Source organism: Belonocnema kinseyi, chromosome 5 (genome assembly GCF_010883055.1).
Source record: "Belonocnema kinseyi isolate 2016_QV_RU_SX_M_011 chromosome 5, B_treatae_v1, whole genome shotgun sequence".
NCBI lineage: Eukaryota > Metazoa > Arthropoda > Insecta > Hymenoptera > Cynipidae > Belonocnema > Belonocnema kinseyi.
In genome coordinates, this window is record NC_046661.1 from 52,254,490 (window position 1) to 52,270,030 (window position 15,541).

At 28.5% G+C, this 15,541-nt stretch overlaps 1 protein-coding gene across 2 annotated transcripts in view; it reads left to right on the plus strand.

Moving 5' to 3' along the window:
• Positions 1-15,541, plus strand: part of LOC117173233 (fidgetin-like protein 1) — a 23,629-nt gene that overhangs the window by 6,462 nt on the left and 1,626 nt on the right. Inside the window, exons 2-3 of one of the 2 annotated variants that reach the window (XM_033361695.1) lie at positions 12,103-12,974; positions 13,047-13,204. In XM_033361695.1, coding sequence (XP_033217586.1) covers positions 12,103-12,974; positions 13,047-13,204 — 1,030 coding nt within the window. Of the gene's footprint in view, positions 1-12,102; positions 13,205-15,541 lie in introns of both variants that reach the window. The other variant, XM_033361694.1, reaches the window with a different exon arrangement.

Consider the following 15,541-nt stretch of genomic DNA (forward strand, 5'->3'; position numbering starts at 1 on the left):
AAAAACGAAGACTTTTTTTGGAAAGGTATCCATAAATTGCCTGAAAGGTGGACAAAATGTGTAGCCAGCGAGAGCGCATACTTTGAATAAAATATTTGTTATTCTCTTGAAATAAATGTGTTTTTTTCTTGAAAAAATACCGGTTTCATATGTATACACCTGGTATGACTTTAGAAGCTTTCACGAAATTATTTTATTTTTGTGAATGTTGCAACAACTGCAAGTTTTGATCGTTAGCTTTAAAATATGCTTATAACACCCCGTATTTACTTTGTTTTTGCACAAATGATCTGCAAAAACATAGTTATATTTTATTTTAATATATCAATACTTACTCCAGAATAATTCCAGTCGTTATTACAGATTTAAAAAAATATTTTAACCACTAATTTCCTTTTTCAGTTGTCAAACACTTTTCAAATATTCAAAAACACTACGGGCGCCGCGCCGGCGCTAAACTATTCTTAAAGTCAAGTCCCTGCGCGGGTTAAACTTACAACTTTCGGGACACTTCAGCAAATTCCCAGCAATCATCTGATTCGTCGCCCTGAGAGTTGACGGTCGCTGTGTTACAGCGCCAGCTATGGAATTGGCCTAGAATTCAAATATGCGCAGCGAGAGTGCTAAAAGAAAATGTTTGTTAAATAAAAATAATGTTCTGATAGTTCTGGGCAAAAGATAATAATCTTTAGGATTTTTTAAAAATCTTTTGAATTAAAAATAATTTTCGAGAATCGTAAAATTAACTGCTTTTAGACGTAAATCTCAGTGCATTCCTACTAATCACAACAAATTATTATTCATGCGCAATTAAACTATACATATAATTATTTGTGTAATTTTTAAATATCCGAAAATAAAATACGGTAAATTTTACCATATTTTATATTATATAATATAATATAGATATTATAATATTTTGTTTCCTTATTTATTATTAAATTTACCATTAATATTTATTAATATTATTATGTTATTTCAAGTTCAAAACATGCACCTTGTTAAAAATGGTTTTTAAAATCGAGAAAAGTATGCTTATGTTAATTATAACTGATTTTGGAAAAGAACTCGATGTGAACTTTTGACAAAAATATTTCGGGTTTTCTGTATTTGACAATAACTATTTGAAGTTTGATGTTTTTCTTTTTTTCTTTATGTAAAAGTTGCAATTTTTATTCAATTCTAATGCTGTAGCGCTTATATATCATTCCTTAAAAGATTCTCTACAAATCTCATTGGTACGTTTTTGTTAAAAAAAAAAAAAAATTTGTAAAAACCTATTGTTTACAAAAATAACGATTTTATAATCCCTAAATAAAAGTTTTTTAATAAAAACGTACCAATGAAATTTGCAGAGAATATTTTAAGGAATAAAATAAGCCCTACAGTATTAGAATTAAATAATAGTTGCAACTTTCACCTAAAGTGAGAAAGAAAAACATTTAACCCTAAAAATTATTGTTAAATAAACAATGCAAATTTTGAAATATTTATTTGAAAAGTTCAAGTCTAGTTCTTTTCCAAAATTAGTTATAATTAACAATAAAATATTTTCCTCTATTTCATCAATCATTTTTAACAACGTTTATTTGTTGGCTTAGTTATGACGAAAAACAAATGTTTAAATTAATTCATTAAAATTAATTAAATTTGTTTAAAATTTATCATTTTAGTTAATTTTTGTAAATGTAAACATTGTTTATACTACAATTTTTTTTAATTCGGCAAAATAAAAAAAAAATCGTCCTAAAATCTTCCAGAAAATAACTTTAAATTTTCCTAACAATCTAGAGACTTTGAAATATTTTAGAACATTATCCTAAAGCTAATTTTTTAAAATAAAAAATCATTTAACATTTCCTGAGAAACTAAATATATTTTTTCATTCTCTTGAAACCTTTCGTAATTTTAATTCAGCTTCCTTTTTCAAAATCTTCAACAATCTACATTAAAAAAGTGAACTTTTTCACAAGTTTAAAATTAACCTTAAATTGTTTGAATACTTTTAAATATTTATTAAGCATAATATAATTTTGTTGTTTTAATTTTGTAATTCTGATTCAATTTTTTTTTAGAATCTGTTTTTCAAAATAAAGAAATCATTTGAATTTTAACCATGAACCTTGAGACAATTCGATATTGTATTGATCTCGCGTTTCGCGCTCGATTGTACATTTATCTCGCGCACTTGGTTTTTGCATTTTTTCCGCATTCGGGCACAGGCCTTTTAAAATCAAAGGTGAACGGAACGATAACTGTAATTTTGTGATCTTGAACTCTCTTAAAGCGCTTTTGGCTTTAACGAACTCATTCTCATCACGTATCTCGTGCTTTGCACTCCATTTGGTCCAACATGTCAACTTTTCTACATTATACACAACACTTTTATATCATATTTAATACATTTTTTATGTAACTCTGCCTGGGATTACTTATTAAAAAATTGAAAAATAAAAAGCAAATTCTATTTATCACGATTATTTTTGTATTTGTTTCTTATTTTGCTTTAAATTGTATTCTAAGCTGCTCTGAAACATGTATCATTTTAATAAATGCATAGCATTACAATTCATAATATGCATAATAATTGAATCATACTAATTCTTATTTCCTTGTTTTTATAATTTTTCTATTTTTAATTTTTTTTTACGATTAAATAAAAACTACTGTGCATCTGCATAGGCTCTTATACAGGAACCTATATAAGGTCCTAAATTGGAGCCTATGTCCTCTTTCGTATTTTCTGTGCCTTTTCCAAAAAGTTATTTTTGCATTTTTTATCTTATGTTTTACGACTAAAAGAAAATTTACTCGTCCTATCGAAAAATGATTAATAATAAATTTGTAGATTTTTTAGGCGAAAAACTTTTGTCTGGTAATTAAACTTCATACCTTGTGTCGTTTTTTCAAACAAATTTAATATTTTTATTTTGAATGTTATTTTTTACGACTAAAGCAAAAACTACGTGTCCTATACAAAATTATAGCTCTTTTTTGGATGAACAATTTTTGTCTCATTTTTTCTAGTAGCTTATATTGAAAAGTAATTCATTATAAATTTGTAGGTCTTTCTAGGCCGCGAAATTTGACCTTTTTCATTTTTTCGTATCTTGCATAATTTGATAAAAAAATGGAATTTTTGAATTTTTCATTATTTTTGGTACGATCAAATTTGGAATGTTCAAATTTTCGACCAAATTACAAAAGTTGTTATCATAGTCATGTAGGGCTTTCAAAAAGCAAATTTGTTCTTTTCTTGACTTTTTTTCATATCATGCGTTGTTTGGCTTAAAATGTTCATTTTAGTTTGTTTTTTTGGATTTTGAAAATGCTCTAACTTTCATCATTTTCTTTTTATAGAAAAAAGTCATGGGGATAAATTTTTTAATTTTCTGAGTACTATGAACAACCGTACATAGAATTTTTAAATCTTGCAAAAATGTGGTTTCAAGAATTTTTGGTACGATTAAATTTGGAATTTTCAACTTTTCGACCAAATCAAAAAATTTCTGATGACGATCTTGTAGGGCATTCAAAAATCAACGTTTTTCTTCTCCTGACTTTTTTTCATATCATGCATTGTTTGGCTTGAAATGTTCATTTTAATTGCTTTTTTTTTGATTTTGAAAATGCTTTAACTCTGATAATTTTCTTTTTCTAGAAAAGTCATTAGGATAAATTGTTTAAGCTTTGAAGTTCTATGAACAACCGTGCATAGAATTTTTACATCTTGAAAAAATGTGGTTTCAAAATTTTTTTAGGTATGTTAAGCTGGCACAACACTATGAAAGTATAGAGATGTAACCTATTTCATAATTTAGGGCTCATTTAGGGTTAATTTGGGCCCGTGGCCCTAAATTTTGGGCTCTTTTTATTATTTAAAAAAAATAGTGTTTGCGCTAGCTTAACGTTAAGCTGGCCGAACATTGTTGTAAAAGGTGCTAAAAATGATTTCACGAAAAATTCACCTTATGCAATAATTTTGGGCTCATTTAGGGCTCTGGGAATATGATAATGATGATTTTCGAATATGATTTGGAAATGATCGATGATTTTTCAAGAGCCTTAAATGAGCCTGAAATTATGCAAGAGAAAAGAAAATATTTTGTTTTGGCAAATTTGTTTAAACAAAAATGGTTTAAACATTTTTTTTAATTTTTAATTAATATATTCCTAGAGCCCTTAATGAGCCTTAAACTATTCTATAAGGTGAATTTTTAGTAAAATCATTTTTATAACGTTTTACAGCAATCTTGAACCAACTTATTGTTAAGCTATTGCAAACACTAGTTTTTACAAAAAAATACGAGAGCCCAAAATTTAGAACTACGGGCCCAAATTAGTCCTCAATGAGCACTAAATTATGCGAGGAGTAAAATGGGTTAAATTGTTTTCTTCATATATTTTCTATAACGTTAAGATGGCACAACACCATATATCAAAAAAAAAAAAGGCAAAGGAAATATAGCGCGACCTTCGGTCGATGATTTTTCAGTAGCCTTAAATGAGCCTGAAATTATGCAAGAGAAAAGAAAGAATATATTTTGTTTTGGGAAATTTGTTTAAAAAATAATTGTTTAAACATTTTTTTAACATTTTTAATTATTATATTCTCAGAGCCCTTAATGAGCCCTAAACTACTCTGTAAGGTGAATTTTTAGGAAAATCATTCTTATAACGTTTTACAGCAATCTTGAACCAACTTATTGTTAAGCTGTTGCAAACATTATTTTTTACAAAAAATACGAGAGCCCAAAATTTAGGACTACGGGCCCAAATTAGTCCTCAATGAGCCCTAAATTATGTGAGGAATAAAAATGGGTTAAACTATTTTCGTCGTGTATTTTTTATAACGTTAAGGTGGCACAACACCATATATAACAAGAAAAAAAAGGGCAAAGGAAATATCACGCGACCTTCGGTCGATGATTTTTTGAGAGCCTTAAATGAGCCTAAAATTATGCAGGAGAAAAGAAAATATTTTTTGTTGCAAATTTGTTTAAAAAATAATTGTTTAAAAAATTTATTGTAAAATTCAAATACCATATTTATGGATCCCCAAGTGAGCCTTAACATAGGGTAAAGGAAGAAAATTGTTTACTTCATTTTTACTATAATTGTTTAAACAAAAATTGTTTAAACAATTAAAAAAAATTTTAATTATTATATTCCCAGAGCCCTAAATGAGACCTAAATTATTGTATAAGGTGAATTTTTCGTGAAATCATTTTCAACATCTTTTACAGCAATGTTCGGCCAGCTTAACGTTAAGCTAACGCAAACACTATTTAAAAAAAAATAAAAGAGCCCAAAATTTAGGACTACGGGCCCAAATTAGCTCTAAATGAGCCCTAAATTATGAAATAGGTTACATCTCTATACCTTCATAGTGTTGTGCCAGCTTAACATACCTAATTTTTTGTACGATCAAATTTGGAATGTTTAACTTTTTGACCAAATTGAAAAGTTGTTATCATAATCTTGTAGGGCTTTCAAAAAGCAACGTTTTTCTTTTCCAGATTTTTTTTCGTATCATGCGTTGTTTGGCCCAAATTCTTCATTTTTTTTTTTTTTTTTTATTTTGAAAATGCTATAACTCTAGTAATTTTTTATTTTTCGCAAAAAGTCATTAGAAGAAATTGTTAAATTTTTTGAACACTATGAATAACCTTGCAGAGAATTTTTGAATTTTTAAAAAAGTGGTCTCAAAAATATTAAAAATGTGCCCACTTTTTGAATTTTCAACCAAAGTGGCTGGCTAACGAACTTGACCTTTACTTTAGGACACTAAACGAGTGTACCAAAGGGCAATCTAATGGATTACTTTTTTCAAAAGTTACCGTGTTCACAGGCAGACAGACAGATAGACATACATACAGAAATACAGACATATTCGTAAAAAACCTGTTTTTCGGATTCAGGATGTCTCAAAATGTGCACATTTGACAAAAACTGGGGGGAGGGGGGGGGGGTCAAATTTGACACAAATCTAATACCTTCTCTGATAAGAATTTAAAAATTTATTCATTTCATAAATATGAGAGATGAAAAATATGCGATAGATAAATCTTATATTGAGAATAAAAAATTTCAAGTTTCCCGCAAAAATTGTAAGCATATCAAACATGCAATTTCATGTGGCCTAAAAGTTAGAGTTCTGTGACGGTTATATTACTTTGAGAACGATAACGAAAATGAGAATATCACCGAGAATATAATCGAGAAATAAATTCTCTGACAATTTCAGAATTTGTTTTAATTAATAGAAAATCACATTTTTTTGTTAATTTTTTTGTTGAAAATTCAACTCTGTTTTTGAAAGTTTGTCTTTTTTATTTTAAAGTTTACTTGCTTTACCAGAAATTAAATCTTTTTTTTTGATAAAAATGCAAATGTTTGGTTAAAAATTAAGCTATTATACTATTTTTTTGAAAACTTAACTATTACATAGAAAAATTACTTTTTGCTTGAAATTTATATTTTGGTGTTGAAAAATGAACTAAAATATTTTCTGAATGAAAGTTCCACTTGTAAAAAGAATTTGTTTTTTTTATTACAAATTCGATATTTTTTGGATAAAAATGCAACTATTTGGCAGAGAATTTAACTATTTTGTTAGAAATTCATCCTTTTTAGTTGAAAAAATTCGTTTTTTTAAATTGAGAATTCAGTTTTTTTCATAGAAACTTATTTTTTTGTTACAAAAATTTAATTTTTGATTTTACTGAGTTAACTGGAATATTTTTTGGATGAAAACTGAACTTTTTTTGTAATAAAAAACTCTTCGACTTTAGGATAAATTTCATATTTTTGATAAAAATTCAACTATTCGCTAGAGAATTCCACAATTATGTTAAAAAGTCATGCTTTTCGGTTAGAAATTCGTCTTTGGTTGAAAAATTCGTCTTTTTAGATTGAGAATTAAATTTTTTTGGTAGAAACTAATTTTTGTGTTACAAAGATTCAATTTTTGATGTTACTGAGTTAACTGAAATCTTTTTTGGATGAAAACTCAACTTTTTTGTTATAAAAAACTCTTCGGCTTTAAGACAAATTTCATATTTTTTTATAAAAATGCAACTATTTGCCAGAGAATTCCACAATTTTGTTAAAAAGGCATACGAAAAGTTGACTATTTTTTTTAATTTACCTTTTTGATTTAAAACTTTATCTGTTATAAAAGAAATTTTATTTTTTGTATGAAAATGCAACTGTTTGGTTAAAAATCGTTCTTCTTTGCTTGATAATTCAACTAATTTGTTTTAAACATTTGGTTGAATCGCTTTGTTAAGAAATTACTTTTTTTCTAACACATTTATATTTTAAATTGAAAAGTTATATCGTTGGTTAGAAGTTTAAGTGTCTTGTTATAAATTAATTTTTTTTTAATTGAAAATTCAACAACTTGGGTCAAAGTTAAAATACCTCGTGAAATTTTTCTATCGAAGGCTTATGCCTGGTTAAAATTGTAACTGTTTAGTGGAAAATACTTTTTTTGTTTGTTAAGAATTCATTTTTTAACAGATAATAGAACTTTGCCATTTTTTTAAGATTGATATGTTGTAGTTAAAATCCGCGTTTTTTTTGTAAAAAAATTATTTCTTAGTTTGAAATTTCATTTTTTTCGTAAAAATGCATCAGTTTCGTGGAAAATTAATTTTTGTTGAGCAGTCATATTTTTTGATTAGAAATTGAATTTTTGTAAAGAAAATTTTTCTTCGATACCGTGTACAATCGATCTTTCTTCATCCTAAATATGGCGCATCATGATGTACATATATATAGGACAGAGTCTATCGCACGAAAAAGCGGCCACCTTGAATATCGTATTTAATTCATAAGCGATATGATGAATAATATTTTGCTTAGTGAAAAGCAAATAAGCTTTCAACAACGTTGTTGGAAATTTCATTGTTTTATATGAGTAAGTAACATTTTGTAAAAAATATTTCAAAACTTAACAGTCGAAAACTTAAAAGAATAAGGTTATAGATAAAACAAAAATAATTCAAATTTCGCGGCTAATGTATAACTTCAGATCAGTTTACTCGAGAGCGAATCAGCTCGTGAATAAGTTATCTCGTATAGCTAACTTCTCAGAGTACACATCAAGTTTTATATAAGGATTATATTATTTTTATGGATTGAGTTGTATGGATATGTTTTGTATAGTATTTAAGCTTTCTGGAAAAAATGTTATTCCTTATTTGAAAATATTCCTTTTTTTTCTATTTTCAAATACTTGAAACACAATGCAATTTTCTTCCCATAGAAGAAAAAAATGAAGAATTTTTGTATTTTTTTTTCGTTAGAGAAATTAAATTTTTTATATTTTAGATACTTTTTCAAAATGTGTGCATTTAATTTAATTAAAAAAATTTTGTTTTTGCACGTATTTAGGAAATTTTAAATTAGGCAAAATACATTTTGTTACTATATTTTGTTTATTACTGTTTAATAGCAAAAACTAAATATATATAATATAATAATATATATTAACGTATAAAAAATAATGCAAAAAAGTTTGCACTTTCGACAAAATGGAATGCGAAGTACGAGATACATGAGGAGAATGTGTTTGTTAATGCTGAAGGAGGTTCGACATAAGAGAATTTTCAATCACCAAATAGAAGTTATTGATGTTTTGACCTTTAATTTTTTTTAAATTGCGCACTAATGTAGGGTAAACACAAAGACTGAGCGTGTATCGCGAGGTGAATGCGTCATCGAGCGTGAAGCGCGAGAATCAATAATCGCGCGCCACAGGCGCGTTAAAACTTGCTAGCCACGCAAACAGAGCGCTATAAGAACGTGCCCGCAAAGCGGGAACATTTTTGTTTGCTATATATATTTTTAAATCAGATTTTATAACAAACTTCTAGATATTTTTGGTTAAAGAAACTTTTTTTTTAATTTGTTTCGTCTTTCCTGTCCTTTTTCCAAAAATTTATTCTAAAAATTAAATTTTTTGATTTTCAATCTTATTTTTTACGATTAAAAGAAAACCTACTCGTCCTATTTAAAAATTATTAATAACAAATTTATAGATCTTCTTCGGTGAACAACTTTTGTCTTTTAATTTTAGTGCATACCTTGTGTCGTTTTACAAAAAATATTTATTTTAAAAATGTATTAAAATAATTACATTTTTTTATTTTAAAGGTTATATCTTACGATTTAAGAAAAAATTATCCAAAAATTTAATTTATTTTTAATTTTTGATATTCTTTTTTACGACTAAAAACAAAAACTACGCGTCCTATCGAAAAGTAATTGTTGAAAAATTTGTAGATCTTTTTAGGGCGCGTAATTTTAGTTTATTCAATTTTTTCGCATCTTGCATAGTTTGACCAAAAAATGGACTTTTTGGATTTTTCATTATTTTTCATATGATAAAATTCTAAATTTTCGACCAAATCAAAAAATTTGTTATGATAATTTTGTAGGGCTTTCAAAAATCAACGTTTTTCTTCTCTTGACTTTTTTCATGGCATGCGTTGTTTGGCTTGAAATGTTCATTTTAGTTTGTTTTTTTGGATTTTGAAAATGCTCTAACTCTGATAATTTTCTTTTTATAGAAAAAAGTCATTAGGATAAATTGTTTGGGTTTCTGAGTACTATGAATAACCGTTCATAGAATTTTGAAATCCTGAAAAATGTGGTTTCAAAAAGTTGAGGTACGATCAAATTTCGAATTTTCAACTTCTCGACCAAATCAAAAAAGTTGTTATGACGATCTTGTAGGGCTTTCAAAAATCAACGTTTTTCATAGAATGCGTTGTTTGGCTTCAAATGTTCATTTTAGTTGCTTTTTTTGGATTTTAAAAATGCTTCAACTCTGATAATTTTCTTTTTATAGAAAAGTCATTAGGATAAATTGTTTGAGTTTCTGAGTACTATGAATAACCGTTCATAGAATTTTGATATCTTGAAAAAATGTGGTCTTCAAAATTTTGAAAACGTGCTCACTTTTTGAATTTTGATCCAAAATAGCTGGTTCACTAACTTGTTCTTTCTTTTTAGGCCTTAAAAAAGTGTGCCCAAGTAGAATTCAATCTGATCAATTTTTTGAAAGTTATCGTGCCTACAGAATACAGACTACAGACAGACAGACAAACGCCTTCGTAAAAATCGTTTTTTCTGACTCAGTGGGACTCGAAGCGTGAAGATTTTATGAAAACCGACAAAGTGAAATTTTACATAAAACCAATACCTTCTCATTAGATGAGAATGTAATTAATCTGAAAAAATTGTTTTAAAATCTTTCAGATTCTTTTTCGACATATTTTTAAATCTTCAATACTTAAAATTAACCTTTAAAATAAAATATAAATCATTTTGAATTTTCTAAAATCTTATTGTCCGTGTGGTAGCTAAATTTGGTTATAGTCTGAACTGATTTGTTAAAAATTAATTTTAATGATTACAAATTAATTAATGAGTTGAAAATTCCTTTTTTTTTAATTTTTTGTTTTAATGCACTTTCTAGTATCACGGAATTTCCCGTAAAAGTACATTTCCAAGGAAAGCGCTAGGGCTACGATTACGGAATTTTCTATAAAGTTAGCCCTGAACGAGATTGAAAAGGAGTTGGTCTTATGGAAAATTCCGTAATAGTAAACAGTTCATTTTCTCAACTGGAGATTTGACTAGAAGAGAGCACCCTACAGTATGTAATGGTTCTACAGTATAGATAATCATTAAATAAAAGCTCAAATATATTTTTAAACAATTGTAATTTAATTTAGAATATTGTGTCCTAACTGCTAATTAAATTAAATTAATTATTTCCTACACTTCAGTATTTTATATTAATGATTATACTGAAGTTGAAGTTATAACAATTTTGTTGAAAATTCAACAATTTTCTTGAGAAATTGTGTATTTTTTTATAGAAAATTAATCTTCTTACTGAAAATTTCAACTACTTGGTTAAATTTGAAGTAATTTGATGAAAATTCATTTTCTTACTTAAAGATATATTTCTTTTGTTGGAAGTTGAGCTATTTTATTGATTTTTTAAAAATCTTTTTTTCTTTGAAAATTTGTTTTTTGGTTAAGAATTAATTTTTTTAACAGAAATTTAACTATTCTATTGTTGGTTAGAAATTGATCGTTATTGGTTGAAAATTGAACTATTTGGTTGAAAATTGATATATTTGATCATAAATTTGTATTTTTTTGGTAGACAATTAATCTTCTTGATTGAAAATGTAACTGCTTGGTTAAAAGGTGAACTAGTTTGTGAAAAATTAATTTTGTTAGAAAAAGATCCAACTGTGCTTCAAAATCTATATATTTGTTTGAAAATTAATTTTCTGAACTGATAATTGAACTATTCTATTATTAGTTGAAAAATTATCGATTTTAGTTGAAAATTTAATAATTTGGTTGTAAAATTAATGTATTTTGTTGTAAATTCGGCTTTTTTGATAGAATCCTTTTTTTAGTTCAAAATCCATCTCTTTGGATGTAAGTTGAACTATTTGCATTACATGTAAGACGTGATAAACTTGTAAATCATACCTTTGTTACATAAAATATCATGTACACCAAGGAGGCAAATGTCTCTTTATCATCGCGTGTTGACAATAATTGGCTTCGACTTGGGCTTGTCTATATGCCTCATTATTGCAAACTTACGCTCGGATAAAATACTGTTTACCTCCCAGATGCACAATATACTATGGTTGAATTGATCTCTTTTTGTAGAAAATTAATTATTTTTTGGTTGAAAATTCAACTTTTTTGTTGAAAATGAAATGTATTTTGACTTTAAATCTTAAGCTGTGAAGTCTGTTAAAATATTTTGTTTGTATGTTTTGTACTACGTAATATTTGAACGGTCCCTGATATTATTAAAGTTTAAAGAGTGTTTTATCTTGTATCTGCCTGAGTGTTAGTTATTTAAAATATTTAATTTTTAATGGCTTCGAATTTAATTTTAGATACATTAAAAGTAAGGATTTATGATTTTGCGAATAATTAATATAATTCTTTTTTTGTCAATATTAAAAATAAAATAAATAAAAAAGTAATAATTGAGTATAGATATAAAGACCACAGTTTCTCAATCTCTAAATTCAAATATGTTTTTTACAGTTGTTCAGATGATACAGCAGTAATTATGCTCTCTCAGCTCAAAAAATGCGCTGCCAAAGTCGATGATAACAAAAATGACATAAATAATTACTGGCCTCAATTTAAAGAGCTGGGTGTGGACACCAAAAATGATCCGAAACAATGGAAGTCAAGCTTAACCGATTCTCAAACTCTTCTACAACACCTGAAACCTCTGCCTTGCCAAAAGAATCAGACACAACCTTGCAAGAAAAAAGAATTCAACGACCGACACATGGAAAATCTACAGGGCATGAAGAAAAATAGAAAATCTGAGAGAAATCGACAGATAGCAAAAATAGATTCTCTAATGAATCTCGATTTCAGAAACAATAGGGATCAAGAGAGACCTAAACCTCATTTTAGTCCAAGCATATTTCATAGATACTTGGAGACCAAAATTCCACTCACTCGTAATCCTTCCTCAGTTCGAGAAAATAGGCCAGGACCCGCAATTTCGTCTCATGTATCTACGCATAAATATGTGGAATCAAGGAGACAAAGTCGGTTTCAAGAATCTCCTGAGAAAGAACAAGTAAATTCAGGATCAAACTCCGGACACACATTTAGTTCTTTCAAAACTGCAAAGGTTGAATTACATGAACAACAGGCAAAGAAAAATCGACAACAGCCTCCACGAAAAACGCTTGGTGGTCTGTCGTCATCAGTGACACAGAAGTTCGTTTGTCCTCTAAAAGGGACAAAGGATAAGCCTCCTGAACCCAGTGTAGAAGATTTGGATTTACCAGAGTGCGACAATGAATTACTGAAGAATATTGAACCGAAGATGATCGAGCAAATTAAGAATGAAATTATGGACTCAGGCTCGAAGGTTACTTGGGACGACATTGCTGGTTTGGAATATGCTAAAAGGACTATTCATGAGGTGGTGGTTATTCCTATGTTGAGGCCTGAATTGTTCACAGGTTTGCGTCAGCCTCCAAAGGGAATTTTGCTTTTTGGTCCTCCAGGGACGGGCAAAACGTTGATTGGAAAGTGCATTGCCTCGCAAAGCAAATCTACATTCTTTTCTATTTCGGCTAGCTCGCTGACTTCTAAATGGATTGGCGAGGGTGAAAAATTGGTAAGAGGACATTTTCCCGTTTTTATTGTTACACAATGTCAGACACTTCCACTGGAATTTGTCAGAGCCGCATGAACCATTTCTGTTCGGCTTTGTCTTATGCTAACAGATATTTGTCATGCTTGACCGAGCACCGCCCCCTCTCTCTTTCTATATGTTTTTCTAATAAAATTAATTAGTCTACACTTTTAGTAGATCAAAAGTATAATTTTCTTTTTTAATAAAAAGAGCACAAAATGAGTGTAAGCTTCGAAATCAATGTATAAATAATGTGTAAAATCACATGTCATTAATCAGCATAATTGGATGATTTTAAATTGAAAGTATTCATGGTTCAATTATTACAAATTCAATTTTTTCAAATTAGAAAATTTAACAGCTTTTGAACCTGAATAATTCTTAATTTAAAAAAATTGCCCGCTATGCGGGCACATTCTCGTCGCCCGATACGCGCGCGGCTCATTTCGCTCGCAAGTTTGAGCGCGCCTAAGGCGCGCGAATGTTGGTTCCCGGGCTACGCGCTCGATCTTTCTGCATAGAGTTTTTAAAACTAAAGGTGAAACCATCGACAACAGTAATTTGTTTTGAAAATATATTTATAGATTTGAGAATCTTTGAAATACTGTGAAATTGTTACATGAAAAAATGTAATTTTTGGATTTTCCATTATTTTGTATGCTGTCAAAATTCGAATTTTTAATTTTTCAAGAAAATTCAAAAAGTCTTTATGTTAATCTTGTAGGGCATTTAGAAATCAAACTTTTTCTTCTCTTTCCTTTTGTTCATATCGCCCGTTATTTGGCTTAAAAGGTTAATTTTCGTGTTTTTTTGGAATTTTGTAAATGCTTTAACTCTGGTAAATTTTGGTTTTATAAAAAAAGTCATCAGGATAAACTGTTTAATTTTTTTAATACTATAAACATCCGTACAGAACATTTTTGAATTTAAAAAAGTGATCTCAAAAATATTCAGCGTGCGCTCAATTTTTAAATTTTATATTCAAAATGGCTGGCTAACGAACTTGATCTTTAGTTTAGGACACCAAAAGAGTGTACCAGAGGCCAATCTAATAGAATGATTTTTTCAAAAGTTAGCGTTCTCACAGTCAGACAGACATATCTATGTATACAGACATACATACATACAGACCGACAGACAGAAAAATTGGTAAAAACCTATTTTTCGGATTGAGGGGGTCTGAAAACGTGGAAATTCGACAAAAACTGGGGGGGGGGGCAAATTTTACACAAATCTAATACCTTCTCTGATGAGAATGTAAAAATGTAACTATATAAAATTGTTTGGATAAAAACCCCTTTACAGCTAGAGGCGAAAAGGAACATATCGTGCGAAAAATGTTTTCGAGAAGAAACACTTCAGAATCACGTGATATTTGCAGGGTCAATTTTTTTGGAATCGCTGAATCCAAATCCGGTGTTGCATTTTCAAAATTGAAAATGGCTGATCCAATATGGCGGATATGAAATATTTTAATGGTTCGGACATTGATAAAATTGCTGATACTTAGGTTTTTAGGATCGCTGAATTGAAATCTGGTGTTGGATTTTCAAAATTCAAAATCGCGAATCCAATATGGCGGACCAAAATTATTCAAAATCTGTAATATACCCTCATACTACCATTTTTGTAATTAGTTTACTTAAAATTTGTTATGTTACATTGGATATATTACACTTTTAGTTTGGCAACTTCAAAAAAATTAGTATGGATAATCTGATAAAGTTCTAATCATTTTTGATAATCTTAAAAACAGAAGTATCACCAATCTTATTAAAGTCCGAAAATTTTTAATAAGTCATGTCCACCATATTGGATCCGCGATTTTAAATTTGGAGAATACAACACTAAGTTTTGATTGACTGACCCCAAAAACCTAAGTATCACCCATTTTACCAATTTAAAGTTTTTGCTGGTTTAAAAAATGCACTTTCAAATATTAAACCTAGACATTAAGTCATAGACCCTGTGTCTCTAGCGCTCGGTTCTTATTTTGACTTTCTCAAAAGTTCGATTCTTGGTCAACCAAATAAAAAAGATCCGAACAGTTGTTAAATTCATCCCCGCCTTATCGGATTCTCCATTTTTAATTTAAAAAATCTAACATCATATTAGAAATCAGCGACCACAAAAACCTAAGTATCACCAATTTTATGAAGGTCCAAATATTTTCAAGAATTTATGTACGCCATATTGGATACGCCGTTTTGAATACTAAAAATCATACCAGATTTGAGTTGAGTGATCCCCAAAAACCTAATTTACTTAAGCACAATTAAGTCGGATCACCTTAAATCCTTTTTTTTTTTTTTTTTTTTG